Here is a 27,855-nt window from a genome sequence, read left to right as displayed (position 1 = left end):
GCTTCAGCAAGAAGAAGAACAAGAGGAGGACAAAGAGAGAGAGAGAGAGAAGAAAGGGGAGGAGAAAAAAAGAAGAGGAAGAGGGAGAGGGGTAAAGAGGAGGGAAAGAAGGGTCAGGAGAATGAAACCTTTAAAGCAGCAGTTCTCAACCTTCCTAATGCTGCGACCCTTTAATACAGTTCCTTATGTTGTGCTGGCCCCCAACCATAAAATTATTTTGTTGCTATTTTACAACTGTACTTTTGCTACTGTAGTGAATTGTAATGTAAATATCTAATATCAGGGATATCTGATATGTAACCCTCAAAGGGGTTGAGAACTGCTGCTTTAAAGGAATTCTTTCCATTTATCATTGGACTCTTAGATTCAATCCCTGCTGGCAAAAGAAGGGATCCAGATTAGAAGCTGAACACAAAAGTGGTGCTCAGTACATGCTTGATGGATGAGAGACCTACCAATGGAGCAATGCATGCTGGTATTTCTGTCATGAAACACGCCTGACTTTTTCTTCATGATCCTACTTCTGAAGACTTGCCTGCCTGTTACATCCGTCCTCTCCCTTCACATTGTCCTATGCCAATCAGATCAACAGACTGGCTAGCTGTCAGCATCCTAAGCAAAGACCTTAAAGGACTGCCCTGCTTCCTCCTGGAGTGCATGCTGCTCACTGAGCTTGCTTGCTTTTTGTTTTAGAGACAGGGTCTGCCCTGAATTCCTGGTCCTCCTGCCTCGGCCCCCTGAAAGCTGAGGTGACAGGCATGTGCCAGTGTATGAAATAAAATAGTGAGAAGAATACCACACAGAAAGGAGAGTAATCTAACCATGGGCACATGCACACTAGACACCAGGTGGAATTTTCTGTGCTGTCTGATGTATATAAAGCTAAGAAACTAAACAACCAGGTCCAGCTGTGGTGTGAGGCAGTTACGGTTTAACTTTCAATGCCCCTGAGCCCTGCCCCCTCGAAGGCTCACAGGTTTGGGCGGTTGTTCCAGCTGTTTGCTGTTTGGAGAAAGTGTGGACCCTTTTGTAGGGGGCTCCAGGAGGTAGGGGAGAGCCTAAAGCCAGGGGCTTACCAGTTCCCACTGAGGTCTCTCTGCAACATGATCTGTCACTGAGATGTAAGCAGGCCTCACTCCAGCTACCACAGATGGAGCACCAGCCGCCATACCTTCCCCACCACGATGGCCTGTGTCTCCTGAACAATGAGCCAAAATAAAGCCTTCCTCCCTCGGATTCTTTCTGTCAGGTATGTAGTCACATCTACATGAATAGTAAATGATACAAAGCTCAAGTCAGAACTGTTCTTGGAACCAGTAGGTAAAAGCAGCATCCTAGGGTGCTAAAACCAGGCTTGATTTCTTGGCCTGGATGCTAGTTCTATGGGTATGTTTGTGGAAATATCTTGGGCCATGCTTTTTCAGGATGTGTATTTTTTTTTGTATGAACTAACTAGTATGCTAATAAAACAAAGGCAAAACATCTGCCAGAGCCTCAAGGCAAGAAACTCCATAGACAGCTGTGGAACTGAGCTCTGGCCAGATCAGGGCTTCCTTCAAGGAGCATCAGGGGAGCATAGCTGGGTGGGTCTGGTAGAACACTGTGGTCCTTCCAGGGTGGTCCCTCCTGCAGGACTTCTAAGATGTACTATGTGTACTCCTCAGTTGGTAGGACTTGGAGAGGCAGAGGTTGGAGGAAGCCTAGAGAAGGTGGTTTAGAGTGGCACTGTTTTTTGTTGGCTTGCTTCCCATCGTGCTTGACATGCCCAGGTGTCACACCTCCCTTCAGGAGCATCTGGCCCACTCTCAGTCCCAGAAGCAGGGGCTGCCCATGTCAACTAATGGTGCAACTCTATGGTCTCTTCAGTGACTGTGGGTACTGGGAATTGAACCCATGTCCTTTGGAAGAGCAGCCATTCCTCTTAACTGCTGAGCCATCTCTCTAGTCAGACCTCCAGTTTTGTTTGTCTTTCAAGTTTCTCTGTATAGTCCTGGCTGTCCCAGAATTAGCTCTGTAGACCAGGCTGGCCTCTGTTCCTGAGTGTCTGCCATCACTCCCAGCCAGAGCCTGGCCTGGCCTTTAAGGAATGTTATCACCCAGGACATTCTCACCTGGAGGAGTAACCTGACCCACATGAGGTGGGCCTTCAAAGGGAATGAAAGGTGTTTATTTTGTGGCAAGAAAGCCCCCAGCCACTGTTGCTAAGGCAGCCAAGCCCTGAAGAAGACTTTGCAGGGCACATTCTTACCATGAAGCCAGCTGCCAGAGCAGAAGGACATGGGGTACAATAGGAAACACATTTGGCCTTGTCCTTGGTTTCTGGCACATTCACTAACTTGAATGTCTTGCTATTCATAAGAAGTTCTTTGGCTAGCACCTGAGTTTATGCTAATGAGGTGACTTGTGGGGACTCTGGAGAGCTACAGGGTGGAGCTGGTCTCCAAAAAGCTCTTTAGAAGACAAGAGCTTTCGGCCTCATCCACTGACCTCTGGAAGAGGAGGAAGGGGGCTGGAGATTAAGCCCTATAAAACCTCAGCAGGGCTGGGTTGTGCTTCCAGGGCAGAATGCTTGCTTAGCATGCACTGGGCACTGGATCCCATGACCAGAACCAGAAAATTTAAATACAATTTAAAATGTGGGACTGGGGAAAGTGTTTGCTGTGCAAGCATAAGGAACTGAGTTCAGTTCCCAGCACTCATGAAATCTGGGCATGGGATCATGTGCCCGTCTATAATGCCAGTGTTGCAGACAGGAAGGGGACAGATGGATTCTGGGGACTTGCTGGCTACCCAGATTAGCTGAAACACCGAACTTCAGGTTCAGTAAGAGACCCTACTCAATAAATAAATAAATGAATGAATGAATAAGAGAAACAGAGGAAAACACCAGAAGTCAGTCTCCAGCCTTCACTTGAGCTTTCCAGCTTTCCATTGTTTGGGCACAGCGCGTGCGCATGCGCGCGCGCGAACACACTGGGGTTCACGACTTGGGGGATGTCCCCAGAGAGGACTCAGTAGCTCCTTGGCCTCCCCGACACCATTCCCTATTCAGCTCTTCCACCTGGCACCGTCTGGGCCGGGCCTTTCTATAATCCAGGAATTGTGGGAAACACCATTTCCTGAGTTCCGTGGGTCAACCTAGTGGATGATGGAAACTGAAGAAGGGTCTTGGAGCCTCTGCTCTACAGAGGTGAGAGGCCTAGACACCTAGGATCTGAAAGAGGAGTCTGAGGTGGCTCTCCTCTGCGGTCTGTGCCAAGTCTGGGAAGCCAGTGTCAGAGGTGGGTGGACTAGTGGACACAATTGCGGCTGAAGGATGGGAGAACTAGCGGATGCTGGACACACTCGAGGGGTAATTCAATGGGCAAGGCCAGAGTGCCTGTCAGCAGGTTGGGAAGCCAGCTGCCTCTTCATTTCCTGGAACCCTGCTTTAGTCTCTCAAGCCTGTCCAGACAGGGTTTCTGTGCTGAGCAGCTGTCACCCACCCTGCCCTGCCCCGCCCCATTGCAGGTATGGGGCCCCCCTCTGGCTAGGCTTAGCCTAATGGCTCCAGCACTCTACCTGAGCCTTGTAAACCACCCCCTGCTCTGATGCATCCTCTCTGTTAGCGCTGAGCCCTCTGTGGAGAGGGACATGGTCCTGGGGCCTTTACAAGATGTACAGAAGCTGGCTATGCTGCCTCACCCCTGTAATCCAGATCTTGAATTCAACAACAGCCTCCTAAAGATCTGATCTCACAAAATGAAAGTTTTAAAGTTTCAATTAACCTTCAATTCCACCGTCCCTGTTCTTTTCCCTGAGTCTATACAAGGTTTGTGAGTTCCATAACACAGTAACACATCTACACATCAGGCAACTGTCCTAAAGGAGGAAGGCACTCTTCCTGACCTCAGCCTCCAGACTCCCTCTCCTGAGTGGCTCCCTACTATCCATTCCCTACCCCCACAGCCTAGGAGAACCTATCACAAAGGGCCCCTTGCTTCAAACCCTGCAGGGTGGCCATCTCATGCACAACAAATAAAAACAGGACACTGTCCCCACTTCCTGAGACCTGTCTGTCATGGTTCTCCCACTACCCCAGTCTCTGCACGAGTCTTTGCATTGGCTGTTCTCTGCAAGGAGTGTTCTTTCCAGCAGATCCATCCACATGGCTTGCCCCACCCTCCAGGCTTTGACTGATGTTAAATCTCTGGGCAGCCTATATGAAATAGCAGCAGCCTTTGCTCCTTCTCTCCTTCCTGCTGTACTTTCTGTAGACCTCACCACCGTCCAACTTGCATAGTATTTATTTATAAGATTGGCCCCGGTCTCTCCAGCTAGAATGCAGACTCCAGGAAGTGAAGATGCTTATCTATTCTGTTTCTTGCTGTGTCCTGTGCAGCCAGAACAGGGCCTGGTGCAAAGTGGACACACAACAGACTCTCGGATGCATGACCTCCTCCGTGGTGACAGCAGGGTCTGAGTAAGAAACAGAAAGGCTGATGAGAAGTGCTTGCCATGATGCTTCGAGTTGTGTAACTGGGGGGGGGGGGGAGAGTGCCTGAACCTCTGTGGGCCTGTGGATACAGGAAGCCTCTACCTGGTAAGGTTGTTATGCAAAAATATATGTGGAGCTCAGTGAGTAAAAGACATTGTTGCCAAGCTTGGTGGGTTCAAACCCTGGGCCCACACAATGGAAGGAGTGGACTGACGTCTTAAAGTTATCTTCTGACCTCCACTCGTGCACCATGGCACACGTGCGCCCACACACACATACACATAGGAGAAAATATTTCTTCAAATACACGACAGCATTGGTAGCATACACAGAATGTATCTGAAACTTAGATGTATTCTTATGTACTGGTGGCTCTGAGCAATGATAGTTGCCAGTGGCAGATTAATAGCCAGAGAGGAGGTACTTCTGACTGTATTTGAGACCAGCAGGATACATTCTTAATTTAAAACAGACCAGCAATGCACAGGCATTATTAACTAAGGTTGGGTGACAAATACACAGACATTCATATTCATTCTTTGAAAGGTAATAAAATATTTGTTGATACTAAGAGTTTTAAAAAGGGGGCTGGAGAGATGGCTCAGCATTGTTTAGAGCATTGACTGCTCTTCCAAAGGATCCAGGTTCAATTCCTAGCACCCACAGGGCAGCTCACAGCTGTCTGTAACTCCAGTTCCAGAGGATTCAACACCCTCACACAGACATGCATGCAGGCAAAAACACCACTGCACATAAAATAAAAGTAAAATTTTAAAAAGAGTTTTAAAAATAAATCCCAGGCTTCTCCCCCTTGGCTATCCCAGAATTCAGAGAGAAGGTAGTGGGGGCTCCCCCAACTACTCTGTAGGGGAGAGCCCTGAGGTCCAAATAAATTCCCCAAGAACTCTCAGGGCTCCAGAATCCCACATATGGGCCATCCAGAGCCCAGTAAAGGCTGAGGAGCCAGGGGCAGGAGGGAAGGAGGAAGAAGTATCTGGGCCTGGCTGTCTAGGGCCCAGGAAATCCACAGTCACTGGTGGCAAAGCAGGAAGGTAGGCAGGCCAGGATGGGCCCAGGCCTGGACATGGGGCTCTCTGGAGGATAACCAAGGGCTTCCCACATAGACCACTAACCTGCCTATGCTGGACAAGTGCCAGGGCCACACCATGGTCTCTGGTCTCACTAACTCTTTCCCTCCCACTGCTGAAGAGTCCCAGGAAATCTGGGCAAGCACCCCCTAAGTCATGCATAGGGCCTTCACCTGGCAGTGTTGAAACTGGAACCCTGGCTAACAGAGAATTCTCAAACATACCCCTGCCTCTTGCACACCGTGGGAGAAGAAAGGACAGGTACATACAGACCACTGGAGGCCCAGCCTTGCCAGCACTTCCCCAGTCTCCTCCTCTATGTCCATCCCTCCCATCTTCACCATTCTCATTGGCTCTGTATTTATTGCCATGACCTAGAATCTTATAATTAAAAACACCACACCTCCAGTGTGTCTCCATCCTCTTTTCCAATGGATGAGCCCACAACCCTCAAGTGTTGGCATCACATGGAGCTTGTTGGTAAAACAGAACCCTGGGCTCAACTCCTGACTTCCTGAGCCAAAATCTGCCTAATATGACTTGTTTAGGGGACTATATAAGGGCATGCTCAAGGTGGGAGAGGGCTGCCTGCTTGAGTTCTGGACATATTGTAACATCTCCTTTGAGCATCTCTGCTGTAAGGACTTCCTGTCCTCTGACCCCAAAACTGTTTCTGCCACTGGTCACATAATAACAAAGTAGGTCAAGGGGGCTGTGAGCATGCACCTGATGGCTTCCTGAAGACAGGCTTCTCTGTACGGCATACAGAGCTGCTGCCTCATCCCATCTTCCCATGTGATTTGAGGGCCAGGTGACTAGTCTACCATGCAGGTGATCCTACTGTATGTGCACTAAGGTGTTGGTGAAAAGTTGTTCTGATCCTTTGTACTTTAGTACTAACACTATGGATCCGGGCTTACTTCCATGACTCTCTGTGTGTGTGTGTGTGCGTGTGCGTGCGCATATGCACCTATGGCAGCCATGAATGAAGAACTGAATAAATACTTTTTCATATAGGTCAAAGGGCTCATGCACAGACGGTGTGCTGGCATAGATCTTGCCTTGGAGGGAGGCAGAGAGACCCTGACTTTCACAAGCACCTACTGTGTGCATAATCTCACTTCTCACTGTGCCCTTCCTATGGATGATGGGACAGTAGCTCTGCTTTGAAAGGAGGACAAGCAGTGAGAGCTACTGAAGCTCACAGATGAAGGAGACCAATGTCGGGTAAGATGCTTAAGTATGCATGATGACACGGTCACTAACACTTGTGATGACTGTCACACCTGTGGGACAAACGGGGGTTGTTGGGCTGCTCTGGTGAGCTGAGAAGTTTAGAGGGAAGAGGCTCTGCGGAGCTGTGACACAGCCAGGAAGGTGACCTTCCTGACAGGCCTCCAGGAAGAAGGCAGGAGAAGCTATAACACATCAGTGCCCTGGCAGGTGTCTTCCAAACCCAGTGGAGGGCGCCCATTCATTCCCTCTTGACCTGTGCTCCTGCAGTACCGGTACTGAATGCTAGCCCTGTCCTATGTGCTGGATATCCCGAGAACAAGGTTCCCATCCGCAAGGGTCAGCAGCCATGCCTGTGGGAATGTCTTGTCCTGTCCCTTCTCCAGATGGGTGTGTGATTGTGAAGACCAACCAATCGGAGCCTGGATCCAGCATGGATCAGCATACTGGATCAGCAATATCCAAAAGTTGGTACAAGGAAGAGTAGGAGGCCCAGCCAATGGATGAAGCGATGGAGCTTCACAGGAATCCAGTGGGAAATGGATGCAGAACAGAGGTGCCTGCTGCCAGGCTTGTGCCCCACCCCCACCCCCACCCCACCCCAGCATCTGCCTATGAATGGAACAGAGAAGGCTGGGAGGAGTCCTCAAGACATTGTGTGATCCCCTGGACCCAACGGTGGCCTGAGGCTCTCAGGATCCTCTTGGACCTTACACTGAGCCACATGTATCCCATTTCTCCATGGCGGCTGAGTTTCCAGCAGGTTGTATTTCATAAAGTTCTTAACCTTGTAAGCAGTTTTTGTTTGTTTGTTTAGTTGGTTTTTTGCTTTTCAGATGGAAGAAGTTCAGAGAGGTTAAATGTCTTGAGCAAAGCTGTACAGTAGCTGTGTGGAGTCTAACCAGATGAAAGCCACTATTCCCAGGTGGCAATGTTGTAGGGCAGGTGACAAATTTCAGCAGAGAAGAAGGGATCCTGCACAGGGAAGGCAGGGGTCCCTGAGAGGATCCCACAAGATAATTGCCATGGAACCTGCTCCACCCAGAGGCGACAAGAAGGAAGGAAGTGCAGGTGGCAAACTGGCAGCTGCTGCTGCTTTCTCGACTTTTACTTCTTCCAGCTTTAGAGAAAGGGAAGATTCCATAGGAAGGCATGGACAGTCTGCTCCCCTACTGTCACAAGGGCTGGTCACACTGTGCAGGAGGCCCCACATGGTGGCTGTGTGCAGGGGTAAGTGGGAACCCTGCTCAGATGGGCCAGCATGGCTCCCCAGCTCTGGAGGCAGCCAGTTAACCTCCTGTATCCCCTGTGTGAGGCATCTAAGCCGGGGATCTGTATGGGAGACTGAGGACAAGTTCCAGATGATGACTTGTGAACCTTCCCGCCTACCTGCTCATCTTGCTTTGTTTGGACTGCTCCCCCACACTGAACCCTGCAGAGACTGAGGTGACGTGGGTGCAATCACGTGCTTCCACGGTGCAAGAGAAAAGCATGGGAGCAGAACACAGGCAGCCAGATCCCTACAAGGGGCTCAGGCAGGAGCTGGGAGGACAGGCACCTGGTATGATCACAGTTAGGGAAGCTTCCCACTGTCCCCCTATGAAATGAAAAGACTGTCGAGCTGGGCCGTTGTGAGCCCGTGAGCTCAACCTCTTCCACTTAGGCACGCAGCCTCAGTTTATGTGTCTGTAACAAGGAGGCAGTCAGGCTTGACTTTCTTTAGCACCCATTTGCTCTAATGATCACAGTTGGGGGAGGGGGCGGGAATCAGCATTATACAAACTCCCAGCACTAGACCAGCAGGTGACAAACATCTTCCTGCCAACCTACTCCACCACAGAGGCCAAAATAGACTGTGGTAAAACCGCTGGATTCCAGCCCTGGGATCCACTGCCCACTCGCTCATTTACACCACATTATGATAACCCAATGGCGCCCCGCGAGGACATGGCATTACACTGCAGCTGGCACCTAGCATCCAACAAGCAGAGCTCTTTCTATTCCTCTCACAGGTTCCCAGATGAGAAATGAATCACAAAAACCAGGAAGGTAAAATTAATCTGCTCTGCCAAGAGGTAATTCATGCAATGGCAAGCCTCAGGAGGGACGACTGTACGCAGGCTTGGGGTTGGCAGAGGGCAGCCTGGCCATCTGGAGCCCCTGTCTCCGGACTTGTCTATTTCTGGCCTCAGCTTCCTGGGCTTTTGGCACAGACTCTAGAGCTCTCTTAAGTCTCTCCTTGTCCCCTCCCTGGCAGCAAACCCTCAGCAAACGGGACACATGCCTGGGTTTCTGCTAGGTGCCCATCCTTTCATCTTATTGCCCCCATTTCATAGGTGAGGAGAATCAGGCCCAGAGAGGTTGCTTGGGCAACTGCAGAGAAGTAACAAAACTGGATTTGCACCCAGACCCCTGCTTTCCATAAGGTTGTATGTTTTCCCACACTTGGCACTTCTGGTCTCCAGCCCTCGGGTGAGTGTGACAAGGGGACACTGGCAGCCCCTCCTCCGTACCATCTATGCGTTTTCCTGTCTTAGGCTCTGGACTCCAAGCCCTGTTCTAACCCCTGGCTAGGCGGGGGTTCCTTACTAACCCAGGAGGAGGGGCTTTCAGGGAGACACACAGCAAGTGTGAGTACCATTACAGAGAACCTGCTGCTGGGCTTTGTGTGGAAAGTAAGTCTGGGTGTGAGTGAGGGACTCCCTTTGGGTAGGGACTATGTAGCAGGGTCACTTGTAAGCCTAACATGGACCCTGGCTCTAGGTCTCATCTAGGTAGCTGTTCCTATTTGTGGGACCCACGGAGAGCACAGGCTACTGATAGGGGATGTTCTTCTGGATATGTTTCTCTTATTGGTTGATGAATAAAACACTATTTGTCCAATACAGGTGGGACTATGAGAATTCTGGGAAAGGTAGGCAGAGAGAGACCACAAGGAGATGCCATGTAGCCGCAAAAGGAGTAACAGCTCCAGATATTCTCTGGTAAGCCAAGACCACATGGAAACACAAAGATTTAGAGAAATGAGTCAATAATTAAGTCAGAGCTAGCAAATAAGAAGCCCTAGCCATTGGCCAACAGTTTAATATAGCATTCTGTGTGCTTATTTGGGGCTGAGGGTGGTGGGACCTGGTGGGAAAGAAACTCCAGCAACAGGCTGCTGGTGGGAGGATCATCTGAAGGCAGGTGAAACAGGCAAGTTACCTCACCTTCCTGAGCCTCATTAAGGATGGGCTTATGAGCAGCCAGGACGGGGGCAGCATTGTAGGCCGGGTAGAAGAGGCTGTAGAGTTTAATGGTAACTCAAGAGTCCTGCATAAAGTAGGCATACTGTCTGTCCTCAGGCCCTCTGGCTCCAGAGGAAGCCAAAGCCAGCATCAGTAATACCCCACAGCCATCCATGCAGAGAGAATGTACTTCCATCCTCGGGGGCTGGCAGCTGAGCTGCTGTGTGGTCTGCTGGGAGGAGCACCGCCTACTTCCTAGGATGTAGTTCAAGTCAGCTCAGCTGCAGTTCTCCGGGAGTGAGAGCTGCCCATGGCCAGGGCCTGGGTACAGAAATTCTCAACTGTACTGTGTGGGCCTCTTCCCTTCAAAACTGGTGTGCCAAGAGACAGAGTGGCTCACTCAGGACTTCCCAGTCTTTAATGCCTCCCAGAAAAACCCTTATTCCACAGTCTGGTGGATTCCCTCACGTAGCCTGTGCTAGAGGTAAGACAGTTATGGGGTTAGGCAGGCACACCTGTAACTCCAGCACCTGGGAGGCTGAGGCAGGAGGATCCCTATGAGTTTGAGGCCACTCCAGGCTACGTGGTGAGGCTGTCTCCCCATACCCCAGCTTCCCCAGCTGTACGTAGTAACTGGCAATGGCAGCCACCTTGGTTGGAGTGTTAAGGCTCCTCACGAGGCCCTGAACAGCATCTAGCGCAGTACACACTACAGATGTGAAACCTGACCCCTGTGCAAATTCCTCTGACACTATACTCACAGCCTTCACCTACTCGGGGCCAGGCTGGCACCTTCAGAGTGAGGCCACATCAGAACAGCGGGAGCTTTCAGCTAGAATAGAGGGGCTGACAGGTGCCTTGCCACCCACCAGCACCCACAAGCCACTTGGTATTTCAGAGACTACTTTCACCGTTGAAAATTGAACCAACAGGGACTGGTCTCTGCTTCCCTGGGAGTCCCCAGTATTGCCACAGCTTCCTTCCCATAAGACAGGACCCAGGGTCCTCTCTCCAACCAGGCAGAGGGACCTTGGAGCAGTGACTTTCCAGCTGGACACTTCAACTACTGGGAGGGAGTGTGGCTTGGTGCTGGGGAGGACTGGTCCAGGGCCAGCCACACACTCCTCTGCTTTTAGAATGTAATCCCAGATGTCTGCACACTCTGACCACACGCCACTGCCCAGAGAGTCAAGGCCAAGTGGGCAGCCTCTGCCAAAATGATCACATTGGGTGGCCTTGTGAGAAAGAATGGATGGCCAGCCAGATGGCATGAGTACCACTCCCAGCTCTGCCAGGGGCCAACCATGTGGGTGGCCTTGAGAATGTCATTTAGGAACCCATAACCTTGGTTTCTCAACCTGGGCAATGGCAACAGCCAGGTATGTTTTTCGAGGCAAGCTGGTCAGGTGGGGCACACAAGTGCTTTGCTGTTTGTAAGGGCTGTATGAAAAAACCAGAAGCCATTCTTCCAGCCAACATGGAACCAGGAGAACAATGTGCCCCAGAGACTGAGGCAAACCCTTGCCTGGGCCAATATGATTCTAAGACACCCAGCTCCCAGGGAACAGCTTGGCCCCAAGCTGCTTTCTTCTCCTGCCCATGCAGGCCAGCGGAGATCAAATCCACATCCACGACGGACCCATTGAAAATCCCTAAATGTGTCCAAGGTGTGGGGTTACATTGGGTAGTAGGACCCTGGCCATCTCCTCAGAGCAAATGACCAGGACCGCCTCTTTCCCTCTCTGCAGGCCCCTCTCCAGAACCTTTGGGGCCAAAGAGGGTAGAAATCTGATAACCCAGAGCATTTCCAGGCAGCAGTATCCTCTGGGACACCCATTGACCAGGGAATGGAGGTGTCACAGTGTCAGAGCCAACTCAGGCCGCCCACCAGAGATGCAGGCTCAGCACCCAGTAAGGCAATGATGAGCTAAGGACTCCATGATAAGGACACTGCCAGGGACCTGCCCTTTGCCTGGCCAGCCCTTAGCCCTTAAGGCTGCTTGGTGACGTGAGTGCTGTTATTTCTGGTTCATAGTGGATAAACTCAAGCCATGGAGAGAGGTGCCACCATCCTAGAAATGGTGGCTCAGGGGGAGCCATGTCAGGATTCCAAAGAAGGCAATCTGATTCCAGAGGCTACAACCTTTTGAACTACCAGCACCACTGCCCTGCCCCCAGATCATCAGAACCATGCCACTGGAATAAGGGCAGGAAAGGAGACTGTGAAGGAGAGGAGATTCAGGGAAGAAGCCAGGGAAGCAGATTTTCTACCCAGATGAAAAGAAGATAGGAAAGGATAGCTGGAATCCATGTAAGGTGTTTGATTCTTCACAAACCCTCAATGGAAAAAAATTTAACTATCGGATAATACACTTTTAAACCACAGCAGGTCTCCATAATCCAGCAACAGCAAATCTAGAGAGGCCCAAGGAAGCTCTAGAATAAAATGATAGCTAACTGAAATGTCTGACAGTAGGGGAATGGCTAAATAGTGACTTCCAAATACTGTATATCAGTGGTTTTTAATGGTCCAGCCAGGTAGTGGTGGCACACACTTTTAATCCCAGCATTTGGGGGGGGGGCAAAGGCAGGAAGATGTCTGTGAGTTCGAGGCCAGCCTGTTCTACAGAATGAGTTCCAAGACAGCCAAAGCTACACAGAGGTACCCTGTCTTGAAAATCCAGGGGGGCGAAATGATGGTAGTTCTCCATGTGAAGACACAACCAAACTGTCTCTGATGTCTCAGGTCCATAATCTTAGTACTCAGAACACTGAGGCAGAAGGATCACCAAGTTAGAAGCCAAACTGGGCTACTTAGCAGAGGGGCTGGTGGGGAAGGCCAGGAAGAGAGTCCACACAGGAGAGAGTTCTTGCTGTGCAAACATGAGGACCTAAGTTCAAAGCCCCTCCATGTATGTAAAAAAGCCAGGCATGCTAATATATACCTGCAACCTGGAGAAACAGATAGTGTCCTGGGCTTGCTGGTTGATAGTCTAGCCAATCAGTGTGCTCCAGGTTCAGTGACATAACAGTCACAAGGTGGTGAGTGACTGAAGAGGACATCTGACACTGACCTCTTGTTTCTACATGTATATACACACCTACCATACATGTACACAGGGGCATACACACCACAAAAGCCAGTTTTTCTAGGCAGAATGTTAAGTGAGAATTAATGTACTCGGTACTCAGTACTACAGGCAACTAACTACTGCAGTCTGTGTGCTATAGGCTATGAGTCTGTGTTCAGAAAAAATGCTGTAGGGCAACAGTAACCACTAACTAGCCCTGAGGAGGAGTCTGGAATGTAGAGGCTGCTAAGGAAAACTTTGTCAACATTCCACTTTTACAGTAAATATATATTTATATGTTATCTAAAGGATTAAAACTCAGAGCAACAAAATTTAAAAGACATAAAGATCTGCCTTGGAAAACAGCCACCAGGCCCCCCTGAGTGATATAATCACTCGCAATAGGATTGGGGGCACCAGAAGAAATTCTAATATCCAATGGAGACAGGTGGTTTGGACAACTCTGCTGAGTCTGTTTATGGAAGTGTAGGTCAAGACCAAGGTGTGTCTACCCACACATGGGGTCATTATAAAGAGGCACCGTACATGTATGACCCTGGGAAGAGGGAGGTTGGGTAATGGGGGTACCCATGTGACTTAGGCAGACGTGAACAGCCTGGCTACAAAGAGCAACCGTCTCTTCCCGTACCACCCAGCTTCCTCAGCACCTTCCAGCTGAGGACGCTGTCTAGCTCCTGACCAGCTTCTCAGATGCTTCAGGGTGAAGGGTCCATCTGGGAGGACTTTGCACAGAGGTGAAGTCCAGAAAGGACAGAGGAGAAAGCAGGCACGCATACCAAGTGCTCATGGGGCCAAGTACCCAACTGTGACACTGCACCCAGGCAAGAGTCCTGACTGCTCGGTGAACACTAACCCCAAACAGGCTGAACCTGGTAGCTCCAGCTAAACCCCAAGATCGGACCATGTGACAATCAAATGCTGATGACATTGCTATTGCAAGTCAGCTAGCTGCAGTGTGTAGAGAAGAGCCAGGAAGAACAGATCTGAGTCCTGGCTCTGCCTACACAAAACCCTACCAACTTCACTGAATTCCTGGGAGCCTCAGTTAGTCCATCTGCCAATTGGGCCAATGATGGGCATCTCCCAAGATGAGTTAATGTCAACCTACCTTTTTGTGAAAAACAGTGAATCCATTAACACAAATGGTCACAGCCACACTCCAGGTGGACCCAAGATGCCAAGAAAGTAAATGGGCAATGCCTGGGCTCCAAGATTGCCAGGCCTACTGGACATGGTCACAAATGCCTTTAACTCCAGCACTTGGGAGATAGAGGAAGGCAGATTCATGTGAATTTGAGGTCGCCTGATCTACATAGAGAGTTCCAGGCCAGTCAGAACTACACAGTGATACCCTGCCTCAAAACAAACAACTAAAACAGCCAGAGAAGTGAGCAAGAGGGGCCTGTTACCGGGAGGTACTAACTGCTTTGCCTGAGACAAGACAAGAGCCTGACTGTGCCCTGACTCCTGGGTGCAGCCTTAGAGGATTACATGGGGGTGGGGGGATGGCAGGCTGCCAAGCAGACCCAGGGGACGGTGTCCTATGAGAAACAGGAACATGGGAGAAGCAAGGCAGTCCTGCATGTCCTGCATGACATTCACCAGGAAAAGTGCCAGCTTCAGGGAGGGCGGGGCCGGGGGCCACTGACCTAGAACCTGCCTACTCCACCAAGTGCCCACCCAGGCTGCCACTCTCCCAGTGTGACCAGAGACACTGTCAAAACCAAGGCACCTCAGTGACTCTGGAATGGTTGGCCTAAAGCCCAAGTTGGGTCAGTGAGGAAGGCCTGCCCTGTCCCACCCGGTTCTGCAGGAGTGCAGACTCTGAAAGCAGCTGCCCAGCCTGCGGCTGCTGCAGAACCCGGCTGATCTGAAAGCCTAAGAGAGAGAGAGAGTGAGCCAGGGGCACCCTTAACAGGGCCCCACGGAGAAGGGTGAGGCTGGTGCTCGTGGGAGGGGTGCTCCTGGGCAGCCCCCCTCCTTGGGCTTGTGGCCACATGCAGGCCCAGGCACACCTTGGGTTGTTCCCAGAAACCCAAGGACAAGGTGGGTCCCTCAACTAGGAAAAGAGGCTGGGAAAGAGCTGAGGGAGTAATTTCTAAATACTATGCAATGCGCCCCTGGACTGGCCCAGGCTGGGATGAGCTTGCAGGTGTGGCAGGAATGCAGGCCCCAGACTTGGCCCTTAGAGGATCCTCATGGGAAGCAACTTCAGATCACTGTCCCTTCTTACCCGCAGACTCCAGGTGTCCAGATGGCAGGCCACAAACCCTGGTGACTCCAGCCCCTACAGCAAGCCCTAACTTCCCTCCTCCTTGCATATGACCCCACAGAGCCCCAAAGAATCTGGACACCCCACTGGCTACTCTCCAGGCCACAGCCCTGCAGCTCTGGTGTTAGAGGTGGGGGAAAGGAAGCTTCACCCACCACCAGCAACTACTACAGATGTCAGCCATGACCAGGGCAGCCTAGGAAGGCTGTGGCCTGCTGGTTCACCAGTCAGGACTACCTCATAGAATGGGCAGATAGCTCCTCCCTGGTAACTCCCTGGACCCAAGGACACCTTCCTGACAAGGGAAAAGAAGGAATGTACCAGGGAGGTCTTGTTCCTCCTCTAAATTACCATGACGGTATCTCCACTCCAAGCCTCCCAACACAGGGGCAGAAGTTCTCAACCTAAAAGCTAAAGGCATCTCACCTCTCCTAATGAACTATCAAGAGCTCCCCAGAACTTCCAGGGTAACTCCTTCAAGTCTACAGTCATCTCCTCCCTTTTCCCAAATGCCAAGACCACCTGTCACTCAATGGAGCACATGCCCTCCCACTGTTCACCTTTGCTTATAGTTCTCAGTGCCCAAATGCTCTTCCTCCCTTAGCCTGACACATTTCTGCCGATTTTGGGGGGGAGGAAGCATATTCAGCTGCTCCCCTACCTCTGGGAAGTGAACCCTCACTCCCTTCCCCACTGCCCAAGACCAATCCTCACACTTCCTGCCTTTCACTCATAGGATGGGAGCCAGAAATGCTCAAACTGTGATATTTTTTTGTTTGTTTGTTTCAGCTTCCAAACAGTGGCACATGGTTGCATTTGTAAACTATAAACAAAATGGCATGGGGACCACATACTACAGTAAGAGTTTCTCAAGTTTGTCCTCCAAGTCTGTACAAACCTGTAACAGAACAATAACTCACAGCTGCTCACCTAGGCCAGTGGATAACACTGGCCAGGCTGCTGTTAGCCTAGCATTTCAAGGAAATCCAGTAGCATTTGCATTTCCAGACTCCAAAGGAGTACTGTTCAAATACCTGACGACAAAACATTGGGCGGGAAGATCCAAACACCGGGAAGATAAAACAGCGTCACTTGTGCCAAGAGCCCTCATTTCCCACACTGGCTTGAGCCATGGCTCTTTGTGTCCTACGTTTTCACTGCACTGCCCAGCAGCCAAGGGGAGAAATGAGGACACCACCAGTCACCCAGTGCAAAGATCCTGCAGTCCAGCCCACCAGCAGCAGTAACACAGTAAACTATCTTGGCTCAGCCTTTCTCAGCCGTGTGACCTTGGGGAAGTCACTTCACTTCTTTGGACCTGCATTTCCCCTTTACAAACTGGATCCAATAGCAAAGCATCATGGGACAGCTGAAGTTAGCAGGACTGTGTACACACATGTGCCTTCCTCAGGCATGGCTGACATTGGAGCATACCACCATTTCTTGGGATTTAGTCCTACACCTTTGGGCTACGTCCTGTTCCAGCTGCTAAGCCACTAGTCTCTGGCACACTCCTCTTCCCCTTCCCAAGGCAACAGGCTTGTCTCTCCTCCCCAGAGCCACTCACTCAGACACCGAGCCCTCTAGCTAGACTTACTTGCCTTCTGGATGGAACCCAGCTGGCCTGCAGAGGGGCTTTACAGGCACATAGATACACTTGGACACAGATAGGGTAAGTCACCCTGAGTGCACTGTGCTGTGAGGTTTGAGCCAGGTTCCACCACCCTCCAGAGTCTCATCCACCTCAGGCCATGACAAGGTCGGATCCACTGTGTGTGTTCCTGTGTGCTGCTCTCTCATAGCAAGCCTTCTCCCTGCAGTAACTGAGGGTCTGCTCAGCCACTGCTCCTAGCTCTCTTGTATCTCAAGCCAGGTACTCCATCACCCAGGGAAGCTGGCAGCGGGACCCTTTCCTGGACCTCATTCTTTCTTCTCAGGAGTTTGAGAAAATGGGAGACAACAGTCTGTGGGCTCTGACAGTGTACGGTGGCTCCGCATTTACTTTCTCAGTGATGTCCACACAAGCTCTGCTCAGGGTTATGTCAAACTATATCTCAAGGTCCACTCCCACCCCTGTAGCCTGATCACCCTGTGCTTACTTCCAACCCTTTTCTGAGTATGGACACTGCTTACTACGAATATATCCAGGGGTGAGGTCCTGGGGCACAGGAGAAGGTGGGATTTGGACATGGGAAGCACATGACTTCCCATAAGTCTCTTCTGGTCTCTGAGCCCCAGTTTCTGCAATGGCACAATGAGGTGTCCTGTGAGCTGGCCTGCCTGACTTTGGAATCTGGATAAAGATTTGGGGGGAAAGTAGAGTCAGGGCAGGGGCAGGGCAAGGTGGAATTCTGAGTTTCCTTCTGTGTCAGAGGGTAGTGAAAGTTCCACAAGCCATAGACTGTTCCAGAGGCCCAGGCGTGTCTCACGGAAAGGATAGAGCACGCCTCCACAGTCACCCTGCTCTGAGGCTGATGCCAGGAGGCACAGTGCCACTCTGGTCCCCTCCCCCATGTCTTCATCTGAGACTCTTGGTTTAGTCAAATGTGACTCCATGCTCTGACTCTGAGGTTCCCGGGGTGAGGGAAGTCTTGGAAACATCTGTGTCAGCCAATACCCTACCAATCAAATCCAAGACCCTACCAATCAAATCTGTTTTAAAGTACAAGAACCCTGTTGGTAATTATTAAACAAGACAGAGAGTGGCTTTCGCATGGTGACTGGGAAGAGTATAACTGTATATCCTTCATCCAGTCAAGGGACCTCTCTGGGCCCCAAGTTTCCCTTCCATAAATGGATGTTAAAAGCAACTGTTGTCAAGGGCCCTGGTACTCAAAAAAAAAAAAATGTCCCTTCCAGCAGCTAACCCCTCCCAGGGAGCAGTGTCTTCAGTTTGGTACTGACAACATAGATGGAAAGGTTTTCTTCCGCAGAATATGAGAAAGGATCGATACCCTCATCTCAGGGCTAGAAGAGGACACTGTAGCTAGATCGGCTCAATGGCTTCAAATAGCAGCAGTCAGGGTGTGGAATGAGTGTCTGGGGTATGACAAGATCACGGGCAACACAGTGGCCTCTGCCCATCTCTTTTTGGGTAACTTGTCCTCAGTAAGGGATACAAGATTATCTCCATGCCCACGACATGCGTCCCTGGTGCACTGTAACTGTACATACAGAAACGTAGCTCCAAGTGAACCTGACCCCAGGCACTGGTGCCCAGTGCTTGCTGAGAGCTGTCTGTACAGCTCTGAGCTGGGCACTGTTATCACCCTGACTCTACATTCAGGGAACAGCCATCCTGGGAGAAGTGGTCTCCTTCTGTCAAGACACCCATACTGCCAAGTAGCAAGGCAGGGGACCTAACCTGAGCCCCATGTCCTCTGCAAGGCACAACACCAACCCCAACAAAGTGGCATCTTCCCTGCTTCCCTCTCCCTGCAAGGGCACAGATCCAGGTACTCCCAAGCCAAACCATGTACACTAGGATTCTTTTGCCTGCTTGAGCTGAGCCTTCACCTGTGCACTCTGACCTGTAACCATCTTACTGGCTTCACCTTCCTCTTCTACCATTTTCTATCCAGCATCTGGATCAAGAATCTGGTCACTGTGTCTTATAAAAACCCTTTGAGGCTCCCTGCAGCCCACCGGTGTGCAAACTCCCCTTCAGCCAGCGCAATTCTTCCAATCCAGTTGGAGACTGGGGTCAGGGTTAGGCAGGAACACTCAGGGGCCAGCTTTAATTCCCAGTTTCACAGCTTACCAACAGTGATGCCCTCTCCCTTTCTGATCCTCAGAGTCCCAAACTATAGAATGGAGAAACAAAGATGAGGGGGGCCACGCAGAGAAAGCACTTTTCGAGGAGTGAGCACTCAGTTCATTCACAATTTCACACAGCACACCATTCAGGCCACAATCACTAAAGCCTACACTCCTCCACTGGAGTGAGCCAAGGGCCAGAAATTCTAGCTCTCTCTAAGAACAGAGAGAGAGAGAGAGAAAGAGAGAGAGAGAGAGAGAGAGAGAGAGAGAGAGAGAGAGAGAGAATAGGTAAGTAAGGCATAAAGATGTGTTATGGAGACAGAAAGCAAGAAGCTGGCATAGGGAGTTGTATATGTTACCACTCTCAGCAGGAAAGTGTCCCCAGAAAGCAATGTTTTGGTAGTCCTGGTGATGGAGATGAAGGCACAATAGTGCTAAGCGGAGTGCAGTACTCCAGGGAGATGGAGGCTCTGTCTGAGGGCAGGATGAGGACATTGCTCTGCTATACTCATGCCACCCCCTCGCACCCACACACTCACCAACCACAGACCCACTCTTTCCTAGGCTGTCCACAGACACTGGTGCCTCTCCTCTCTCTCTCTCTCTCTCTCTCTCTCTCTCTCTCTCTCTCTCTCTCTCTCTCTCTCTCTCCATCCTGCCCATCCTTCAAAGCCCAGCATGAAGGCTTCCTCCTCTGAGGAGACTGTGCCATGACTGGGCTGAGTATGACAAGGACTGTGAAGCCCAAGCCTGGCAGCAGGAATACATGAGCTTGGTGAGGGAATGAAGGGCAGGATGACACCCAGGCCCAGGCCCCAGGCTTCCCCTCCTACAATCTCCTGGGGGGGGCACTGTGTGTGACACTGGCCCTCTGGCCCTTACAGTATCAGCTGATACGAATCTGCAATAGGAAATGGGCTTTTTAAAAATAACAGCACACCTCTCTCTCTCTCTCTCTCTCTCTCTCTCTCTCTCTCTCTCTCTCTCTCTCTCCCCTTGCTTTCTGCACAGCTTGTTTTTCTGGCATGGCCCCCTGGCCAGCTGCCAAGAAGCCCCTCCCTGGCCCCACTTTGAGAACATAGGGCTCTGGAGCGTCCAAGGACTTGCAGGCTCCAGTCAGAGGTGGAGAATACCAGGCAGCTTCAGAACAAGTCCTCAAGCCCCACTCCCAGGTACTCCTGGGCCAGGCACTCCTCTGCTCAAACCTCGATATTGGAGGGGTGTCCAGAGGGGTCACCTGACTCCACATGATGTTTTCACAGAGCTTGCTCTATTACACTCATTCTACTCTCTCACACCCACACACTCATTGGCCACCAAGACACTCTTACCTCTCTGAGGCTGGCCACAGGCTCCTTCTCCACATTCATGCCTCTCACCTCTCCCTCTACACCTTGCCCATCCTATTCAAGGAGGGCCCCTGCCTTTGCTCCAAGATACCACTCTCAGGAGGTGACATCAGACTGCCACTTTCCTATTCTGATCATGCTATTCGCTCCACATCCCTCACCCCGCCTCTCAGAGCCTTGAGTTCCCCATCTGGGAAACACCTGTGGGTGTCTCCAGAACGGGGACTGTGGTATGGAGTGTATCCCTAGTGGTTCATGTGAAGGCCCTGCGACAGGACGACATACAGGGTTGGTAGCACTTGAAAACATGGGGCTTACTAGGAGGTGTCTGGGTCACTGTGGGCCATGTCCTGAAAGGAAGTACTATAGTTCTCTGTGGAACCCTGATGAGGTCTCTGAAGGCAGTCCCTCCAGACTTCCTGTCTTACCTTGTGATCTCCCCTGTCACATGCCCCCTATGGTGCCATCCACAACAATGAGACACTGTCAAGGGGACCTTCTCTAGAGCTGGAGCCATGCTGTTTGGACCTTCAGATTCCAAAACTGTTGGCTAAACGAATGCCCTTGCCTCAGACCGTATATGGCCTCTGGTGTTTCATTATCATAATGAAAAAGTGACCTATACTGGATGGACCTGCTTAGATAGTGTCTGATATCCGTAAGCCTCGGGAAAACTAGCCGCTGTCAACCATCCTCTTCACCTTTAGCATCCTAGGTCTCCCCCTAGCCATCAGCTCTTGAATTGAATCATCATTCCCTTACATCAGCGGAGACCTTGGGGTCTCCAATCTTATGCCCTTACTCTCCTTCAATTACCTAGCACAGTTCTCTGAAGCTCAGCACTGCTGGGCCCAGACACCTGTAAAGACCAACAGCTTTGCATTTACCCTCTACAAGTTACCAAATGCTGTGTTTGAAACCTTCCAGCTGGGACTGCAGCTCAGGGAGGCTTGGAGCATACTGCCTGTCCTCAGCCTCTGCTGATGGTGATTCCCAGTCAGGGTCAAGGACTCACAGAAGGCAGCTCTCAGACACAAGTCACCTACCAGAAACAGGGCCTATGGCCAGATGATGGTGTAAGACCACCAGCAATTAAAGATGCCAGCACGTGGAGAGTTGCTACAGAAAGAGGAATCCCAGGAGAAGAGGATGAGCCCAGAAGCACCTGTAACCCAAGGCTTAACCTAACTCACAAAGGCTTCCTAGAGGAGGTGACCAAAGCTATCCTGTAATAAACAATAAGCAAGTGGAGTCTCAGTGGTTTAAAACAACAAAGGTCTGTCTCCCACTTGTACCTGCATAGTTATGGACCATCAAAGGACACTGCTCAGAGTGACCTGAAAGCAGCTCCCACCTTGTTTCTAGACACCACACCACCAAGAACGAGATGCAAGGAGAGTCTCCCATTGACAGTTAAATGTTTTGAACTTCAAGTAACACATCTCTGTGGGTCCCAACTCACTAGCTAGTCACATGGCCTCATCCTAGTATAAGAGGACCTGAACTCCACCCTGTAGTATGCCTGGTTTCGCTGGCATTGGGAAACCAATAAAAACCACCAGACATTTCCACACCATCCTGCCCCTCACCGTCTTTCACTCAATCATAAATCCTAGGTCAGGATTCCAAAGGAGGTTAGTCAGGGCAGAGTGGGCTGGACACAGAAAGGACAGAGCAGGAAATGAGGGTGAGGAAGGGGGAGGGGCGTCACATTCATTCATTCTTCTAGGAGTAATGACAATTTGGTCCTTTATTAGAAATGCACTGGGCAGACTGGAGGGGGAACCTGAGGTAACCCTAACTGCACCACTCCAGCAGGGAGCTGGACAAGAGCAGGTGCATTCTCTCCCTGGGGCTCTGGAAGTTAGGCAGCATTAATTTACCAACAAGGTGGGGGGGGGGGAGGAGAGTTAGGAAGCCAGGGAGGATGGACTAAAGAGAGCTTCCTGGACCTGGAGATGGGTGAAGTGGCTGAGGGAGGCAGAGACACCAGTGTGCTTCACATAAAGACCTGTGACATTTTACACCCTTGAGTGAGATCAGCAATGGTGGAGGAAGTTTATGATGGAAGGTTATATATAGATGAGGCTCCTCAAGCAAGAGACCACAGAGGCAGTTTAGTAAACAGGCCTGACCCTACAGCTCCTTCTCCCATGGTCTTTGCCTCTTTCACACTTGCTGATAATCCCATGTTGAATCTTAGTGAAGAGTAAAGCAGATGGTAGACACTTACCAGACAGACAACTCAGAGAACCAATCTGAAAAGTCCAACAACTCAGGCAGGAGGTGATGACTGTGGTGACAGATTAAGGGCTCCTGTGACAAGAAGCCCTCATCCCTGAGAAGGACACTCAGAAGGTACCCCTAAGAATGGCTGCTCCTCGGGGCACTGTCAGTTAGGGGCTGGGTGGAGCAGGCTGGGGTCTGACGAGAAATTGTGATACTAGAGATGGTTCACAGAGCATTGCCCAGTTTCAGAGCTCTCTAGCTTCTGAAACCATGAGCCAGACCCTGGGCCAAGTATTTGATTGCTCCTGTCTCAAGGCTCTTCTGGCTGACTCCCAGACTGGCTGCCCTGACCCATTGCAGAAAGGAAAACCGGCTTGAAGAGGTCAACTGCAGCCCAGCAATGTCCAAAGCCCAGTGGGAAAGATCCTGAAAATGCCCTTTCCATGAAACTAAATAAACCAAGGGACCCAGGCTATGGGCCCAGAAGGTTCCCAGCAAAGACCATACCCCACTCCCAAGGATGAGGCAAATGAACTGAGGCTTCTGACCCATACACCCTAGACCAACAAACTGAGACTCAGCAAAGTCTCAGCCTTCTTCTGCAAAGGACAAGCGGGCAAGGCAAGCTATAGTGCTACAGGCATAACACTTCATGGAAAATTAGTCTGCTTCTGGATGGACAAAATTCCAAAAGTTTATAGGGTTCCTAAGATGAAGGATGTACAACCTCCCTTTACCGCTCACAGTCCACACACACAAAGGACTGGGCGTGCTTTCTGGATCACTCTAAATTATAGACCATAGCCATTCTCCATAAGAAGCCATGGTCAGAAAATGAAAGAAAACAGAAGGCTTTCCTCCTCTAGGTCGCCAACTCATCCTAAGGGTCTGAGCTCCCACTCTGGTGTGCTCAAGACACCAGCAACTTTTTGCAGTCATCCCCCAAGACTGCTCCATAGTCCCTGCAGCGACTTGCCTAGGGCACGCTGGCCTTGACGGAGGAAGGTCATTGGCCACCAAGTTTCTGCAGTTTTTGCATCACATAGTACCTTGGGGACCAGGAATGGGGAGGTGGGGGTGGAGACGACACTCAAGAACGATTTCCTGAAGAGTCCACGCCGGAACCGAGACTTATAATAGATGAAAGCCACGCCCTCCCTCTGCCGCTCCAGGCCCGCAGTGGGTCACAGAGAAGGATGCGGTCTCTAAAGCCCCTAGCCTAGCCCCGGAGCACTGGCTACCAGGTCCCGGCATCTAGGCCAGCGGCTGCATCCCGCCCTCGCCCCGCCCTGCCCCCTGTCTACGCGTTCTTTTTCTGAACACCGGGCCGGGGAAGCCGCTCCCATTGGCCGGCGGCCGCGTCCGTCAGCGCGCGACGGAGCCGAGGAAAAGGCTACAGTGGAACAAGGCGGGCGAGTGCGCGAGGAAGGAGGCGGAGGCTGGGCCGCCCGAGGCCCGCGGCGGGCGGCGGCGGCGACCTGAGGGCCCGGGCCACCTTGGGACCGGCCCCGCCCGCTCCCGGTGCTCCGGCTCGTGCCCCGTCTCCCACACGCGCCCCGCTGTCCAGTGTCCCCGCGCGCGCGTCGCCGCGGTCCCCGCGCCGGTTGGCGAGCCGCCCAGCGCCTTCCGAAGCCATGTTCGCGTTCATGGCCACGGTGGCCACCGGGCCCACTCACCTTCGCGGGCTCCCACGCGGGGCGGCGGGCCGGGCCGGGGCCGGGGCGGCGGGGCGCGGCGGGACGGAGCAGCCGCGCGCGGGGTCCCCGGCCGGGCAAAGTTTCAGCGCCGGCAGTAGCACGGCGGCGACTCGCTGCTGCTCTCCTCCCCTGCTTTGACCACCATCTTATTAGTACAGGAAATGACATGGAAAACGGAAGAAAGCGGCGTTTGGGGCAGACGCGGACCCCCCAATTCAGGGGGCCGGAGCCGAGCCTCGCCAAGCCCCGCGTCCCCCGAGCCGGCCCCGCGCGGGAGCTCGCGCGTCCCCGCCGCGCGCCCCACGGGGAGGGCGACGCTGCGGAGGAGGAGCGGGCTGCGCCAACTTTGCGCCCGGGATACTTTCGGGGGTCGTGCTGGAAAGTTGTGGTGTTTGCGCAAGCCCATCCGAGGGTGCCCACTGGCTCTGCCCAGCTTCTATTCTGTCGGTCTGGTACCGAATAAATAGTCAGAAGGCGATAAATGTGTTTATAATTTTAACCCTTACTGAGTCCCCTTTCAGGCCCCTTTAACCCTTTGGGTGCTTGGCAGTAGGAAGTATCAACTGAAGTTGGGTGATGTGCATCCCACTGAACATCAAGGAGAAGGGCTCTGGGGAGTCGAAGGGAGGGGGGAATAACTGTTTCCGTGAGGTTGCAGACTTAAAGGGTGAGCCTCACATGTTGTCCAGATCTAAGAACAGTACAGAGTCAGAATAGAAAACTGGGACTGGCTACCCTCTATCTGGCTTGGAAAAGATGCCTTGGTGCCTCATTTTCTCCATCTGTGAAATGGAACTCAACAAGAAAGATATTGAAGGCATGTGGTGAGGCCGGGGTCTTTTGAAGAAGATGTGAATGGCGAGACAGAGGATCAGGGCAGACAAAACCCAAACAGCCCCTTCTTGGTACTGCCCTGCAAGGGGAGTCTCTCCAGGGTAGGTTCCCTGGCCATAGGAGGGCTCACCTCAGGTTGGAAGTTGCCAAAAAGGATTCTACCCCAGTAAGAGGTCTTGGAAGGCCTGCCCAGTGCCAGGTGGTCCAGGAAGGTCCAGAAAGTCCCAAAAAAGTATCACTTCAGGGGAGCGAGCCAATTACCTAGGAAAAGGAGCTTCCATCAGAGCGATCCTGGAGGGGTATCCAACGATGGACAACTATTCCTATGGTGTAGCTCCTCGAGATGTGATGGAAGCTGAGAGGAGGAACCATCACAGCTTGTTTCTCTTGACCTTGATACCACAAAATGTTTCTTGGAATCCCCGGTCTGTCATTTGCAGTATGACCTTGAGTGTCTATAGTGTCGACCCTGTTTCCTCATCTTGTGAAGCTGTAAGGTCCAGCTGCCAGCTCTAGTGTGAGCCCTGGGGGTGTCTCTAAAGAGCACATAAGCAGCTATAATACTACAGAAACGTCTAGATGCTATGCTGTTGGGCAGTTAACAACTGTAGCTTTCTCAAGCACTGGGTGCTGCAGCTAATGAAGATGAAAACCCAGAGCTGTGTTTTCCAGTGAGCCTACCTCAAGTTCATGCCATGATGGTAGAGGGCAGGCCTAGAAAGAACTGCTGAAGAATTACCATCAAAGGTGTGCCAGGAATCCAGAGGACAGCAGGCCTGGAGAGCAAACTGGGAAAACCTAGGGGTGTTGCAGTGCCCAGGGTTTGATACATGGCTTGCAGTGACTCGAATGCCTGGTGCAGAATGGGTGAGATGAAGGACCTTAGGAAGAGACAGAGGGAAAAAAAGGTGTGGCCACAGAACTGGAGGCTCTTTAGAGATTGAGCAGCCCTTGGAGACAAGTGGTCAAGGCAAGGTGAGCCCCATCACAAGCTTCCCTCTGTGGGTAAGTTGGGCCTGAGTCCCAGAAATGTGGGAGGGGTGCTCACTGGAATTCCCGGAGGAATTCCTCGTGGACAGGAACTAAAATGAATAAGGTACATGGCATCCCTTTGCCCTCTCAGTCATCCAAACCAAGTGTCTTTTTCACCAGCAAGGAAACATGCTCAGAGAGGTTCATCCTGTCTGAAGTCACACAGCTAGTTAAAGACTGGGGGAGAGCCAAGGCAGATCTGCCTCCCTCCATTGAGGGGTATCTTTTCCTCTCCTCCTTAGTTGCTCTTTCCCACAATGCGACCAAGGATTTCCTTTGCTTTCTTCCATAAATATTGCACATAGAGTTCACCAGTGTCTTGTGAGGGGAAGTCAGGTTCGTCCTCACCTCTCCTTGCAAAAATGTTCCCATGAATATGTCAGAATGTGATTTGTGAATAGATCTTAGCTCTTCAGAGGAAAAGTCAGTGTGAGATCCGTTAATAAAAAAGATGCCCATCCAGGACAGCCAGGGCTGTAGAGAGAGACTCTGCCTCAAAATAAGTAAACAAAAATAAAAAATAAAATGAAAACCATTAACAACAACAATAATAACAAATAAATAAAGATTCCCAAACAAAACCCATACCTGGTGAACTATGTGGTAGGTGACCCCCAGGTCTCTAGAGAGTCATTTCTATACTTAGGGTAAGACAAGCATATTATTTATCCCATCAATTAACGATATCTCCAACAACCTCAAGGGAGAAATTTCATTCAGGATTTATTGCCTGGAAAAACTAAAACTGGAACAAATTACATCTCCCCTGAGGAACAGCAAGCATCTTCCTTGCTAATGAGAAGAACTCTGTAACTGATCAGGCTTCCCTTTTCACATGGGCTGCCAGGAAGCTCAGAGCCAAATTCCATCCTCATTCCCAACAGCATTGGCAGTTGCTTCCTTCTCATTTCTGCTTTCCCACTTCTAATCCTACTGGCTCAGTCTTGTTTTCTCTGCCTTTCATTAAAGATGTCTCCCTTTGTTAATGGCAAGAAATAAATCATTCAAATGAATCCACATTTGGAAGAGTTCTGAAGTGACCTGGATCCCATGGGCCATCTACTTGGCCAGGCATGGTTCCATTCTGGTCTTGCCCACTTGCCCAACAGCTGAGGGATCTCTCTCTTGGAAGGAAAGAGAGACTGGCTTAAGACCAAGGGATTGCTCACACAGCTGCCGGCAAAGGCTAAGATCAAACGGCCAGGGTCAGGTCATCGGTGCTATTTTGTACTTACTGAAAGCAGCCAACCTCTCTCCTGCTAGCTCCCTAGGACTACAAACAGCCATCCCCAACTCAGCACTCACATTCCCTAAGGGTCCATCCCACTAAGACATGGCAGGAGACAGCCCCATCTCTCTGGAGGAGACACTATCACAGGATTCATGCCATGTGCCTAGTAAGGAGAGGCTATAGAGTTCTGGTGGGAGATTGGGGTGGGAGGACCAGGGCACTGGAGACTGTCTTTAGACAGGGAAGACCTCTCTGAGGAAGTAGTGCTTTAGACTGTTATGCTAGATGGAAGAGACAGTCTTGCCAAGAGCAGAATTGCGGCGTCCTCTGTAGAG

The 27,855-nt window shown here is 51.2% G+C and overlaps 1 protein-coding gene across 3 annotated transcripts in view; it reads right to left on the bottom strand.

The window, feature by feature from the left end:
* The window catches only part of Prdm11 (PR/SET domain 11), a 74,571-nt gene extending 49,718 nt beyond the window's left edge, over positions 1–24,853 (bottom strand). For 2 of the 3 annotated variants that reach the window (XM_051184128.1, XM_051184132.1), the window contains exon 1: positions 24,403–24,853. In XM_051184128.1, the coding sequence (XP_051040085.1) occupies positions 24,403–24,591 (189 nt within the window). In that variant the 5' untranslated portion in view covers positions 24,592–24,853. The remainder of the gene's footprint in view (positions 1–24,402) is intronic. The other variant, XM_051184131.1, reaches the window with a different exon arrangement.
* Positions 24,854–27,855: the final 3,002 nt, after the last annotated feature.

Source organism: Phodopus roborovskii, unplaced genomic scaffold (genome assembly GCF_943737965.1).
Source record: "Phodopus roborovskii unplaced genomic scaffold, PHOROB, whole genome shotgun sequence".
Lineage (NCBI taxonomy): Eukaryota > Metazoa > Chordata > Mammalia > Rodentia > Cricetidae > Phodopus > Phodopus roborovskii.
The sequence above is the reverse complement of the archived record's forward strand: the minus strand, read 5'-3'. Positions and strand labels throughout refer to the sequence as shown.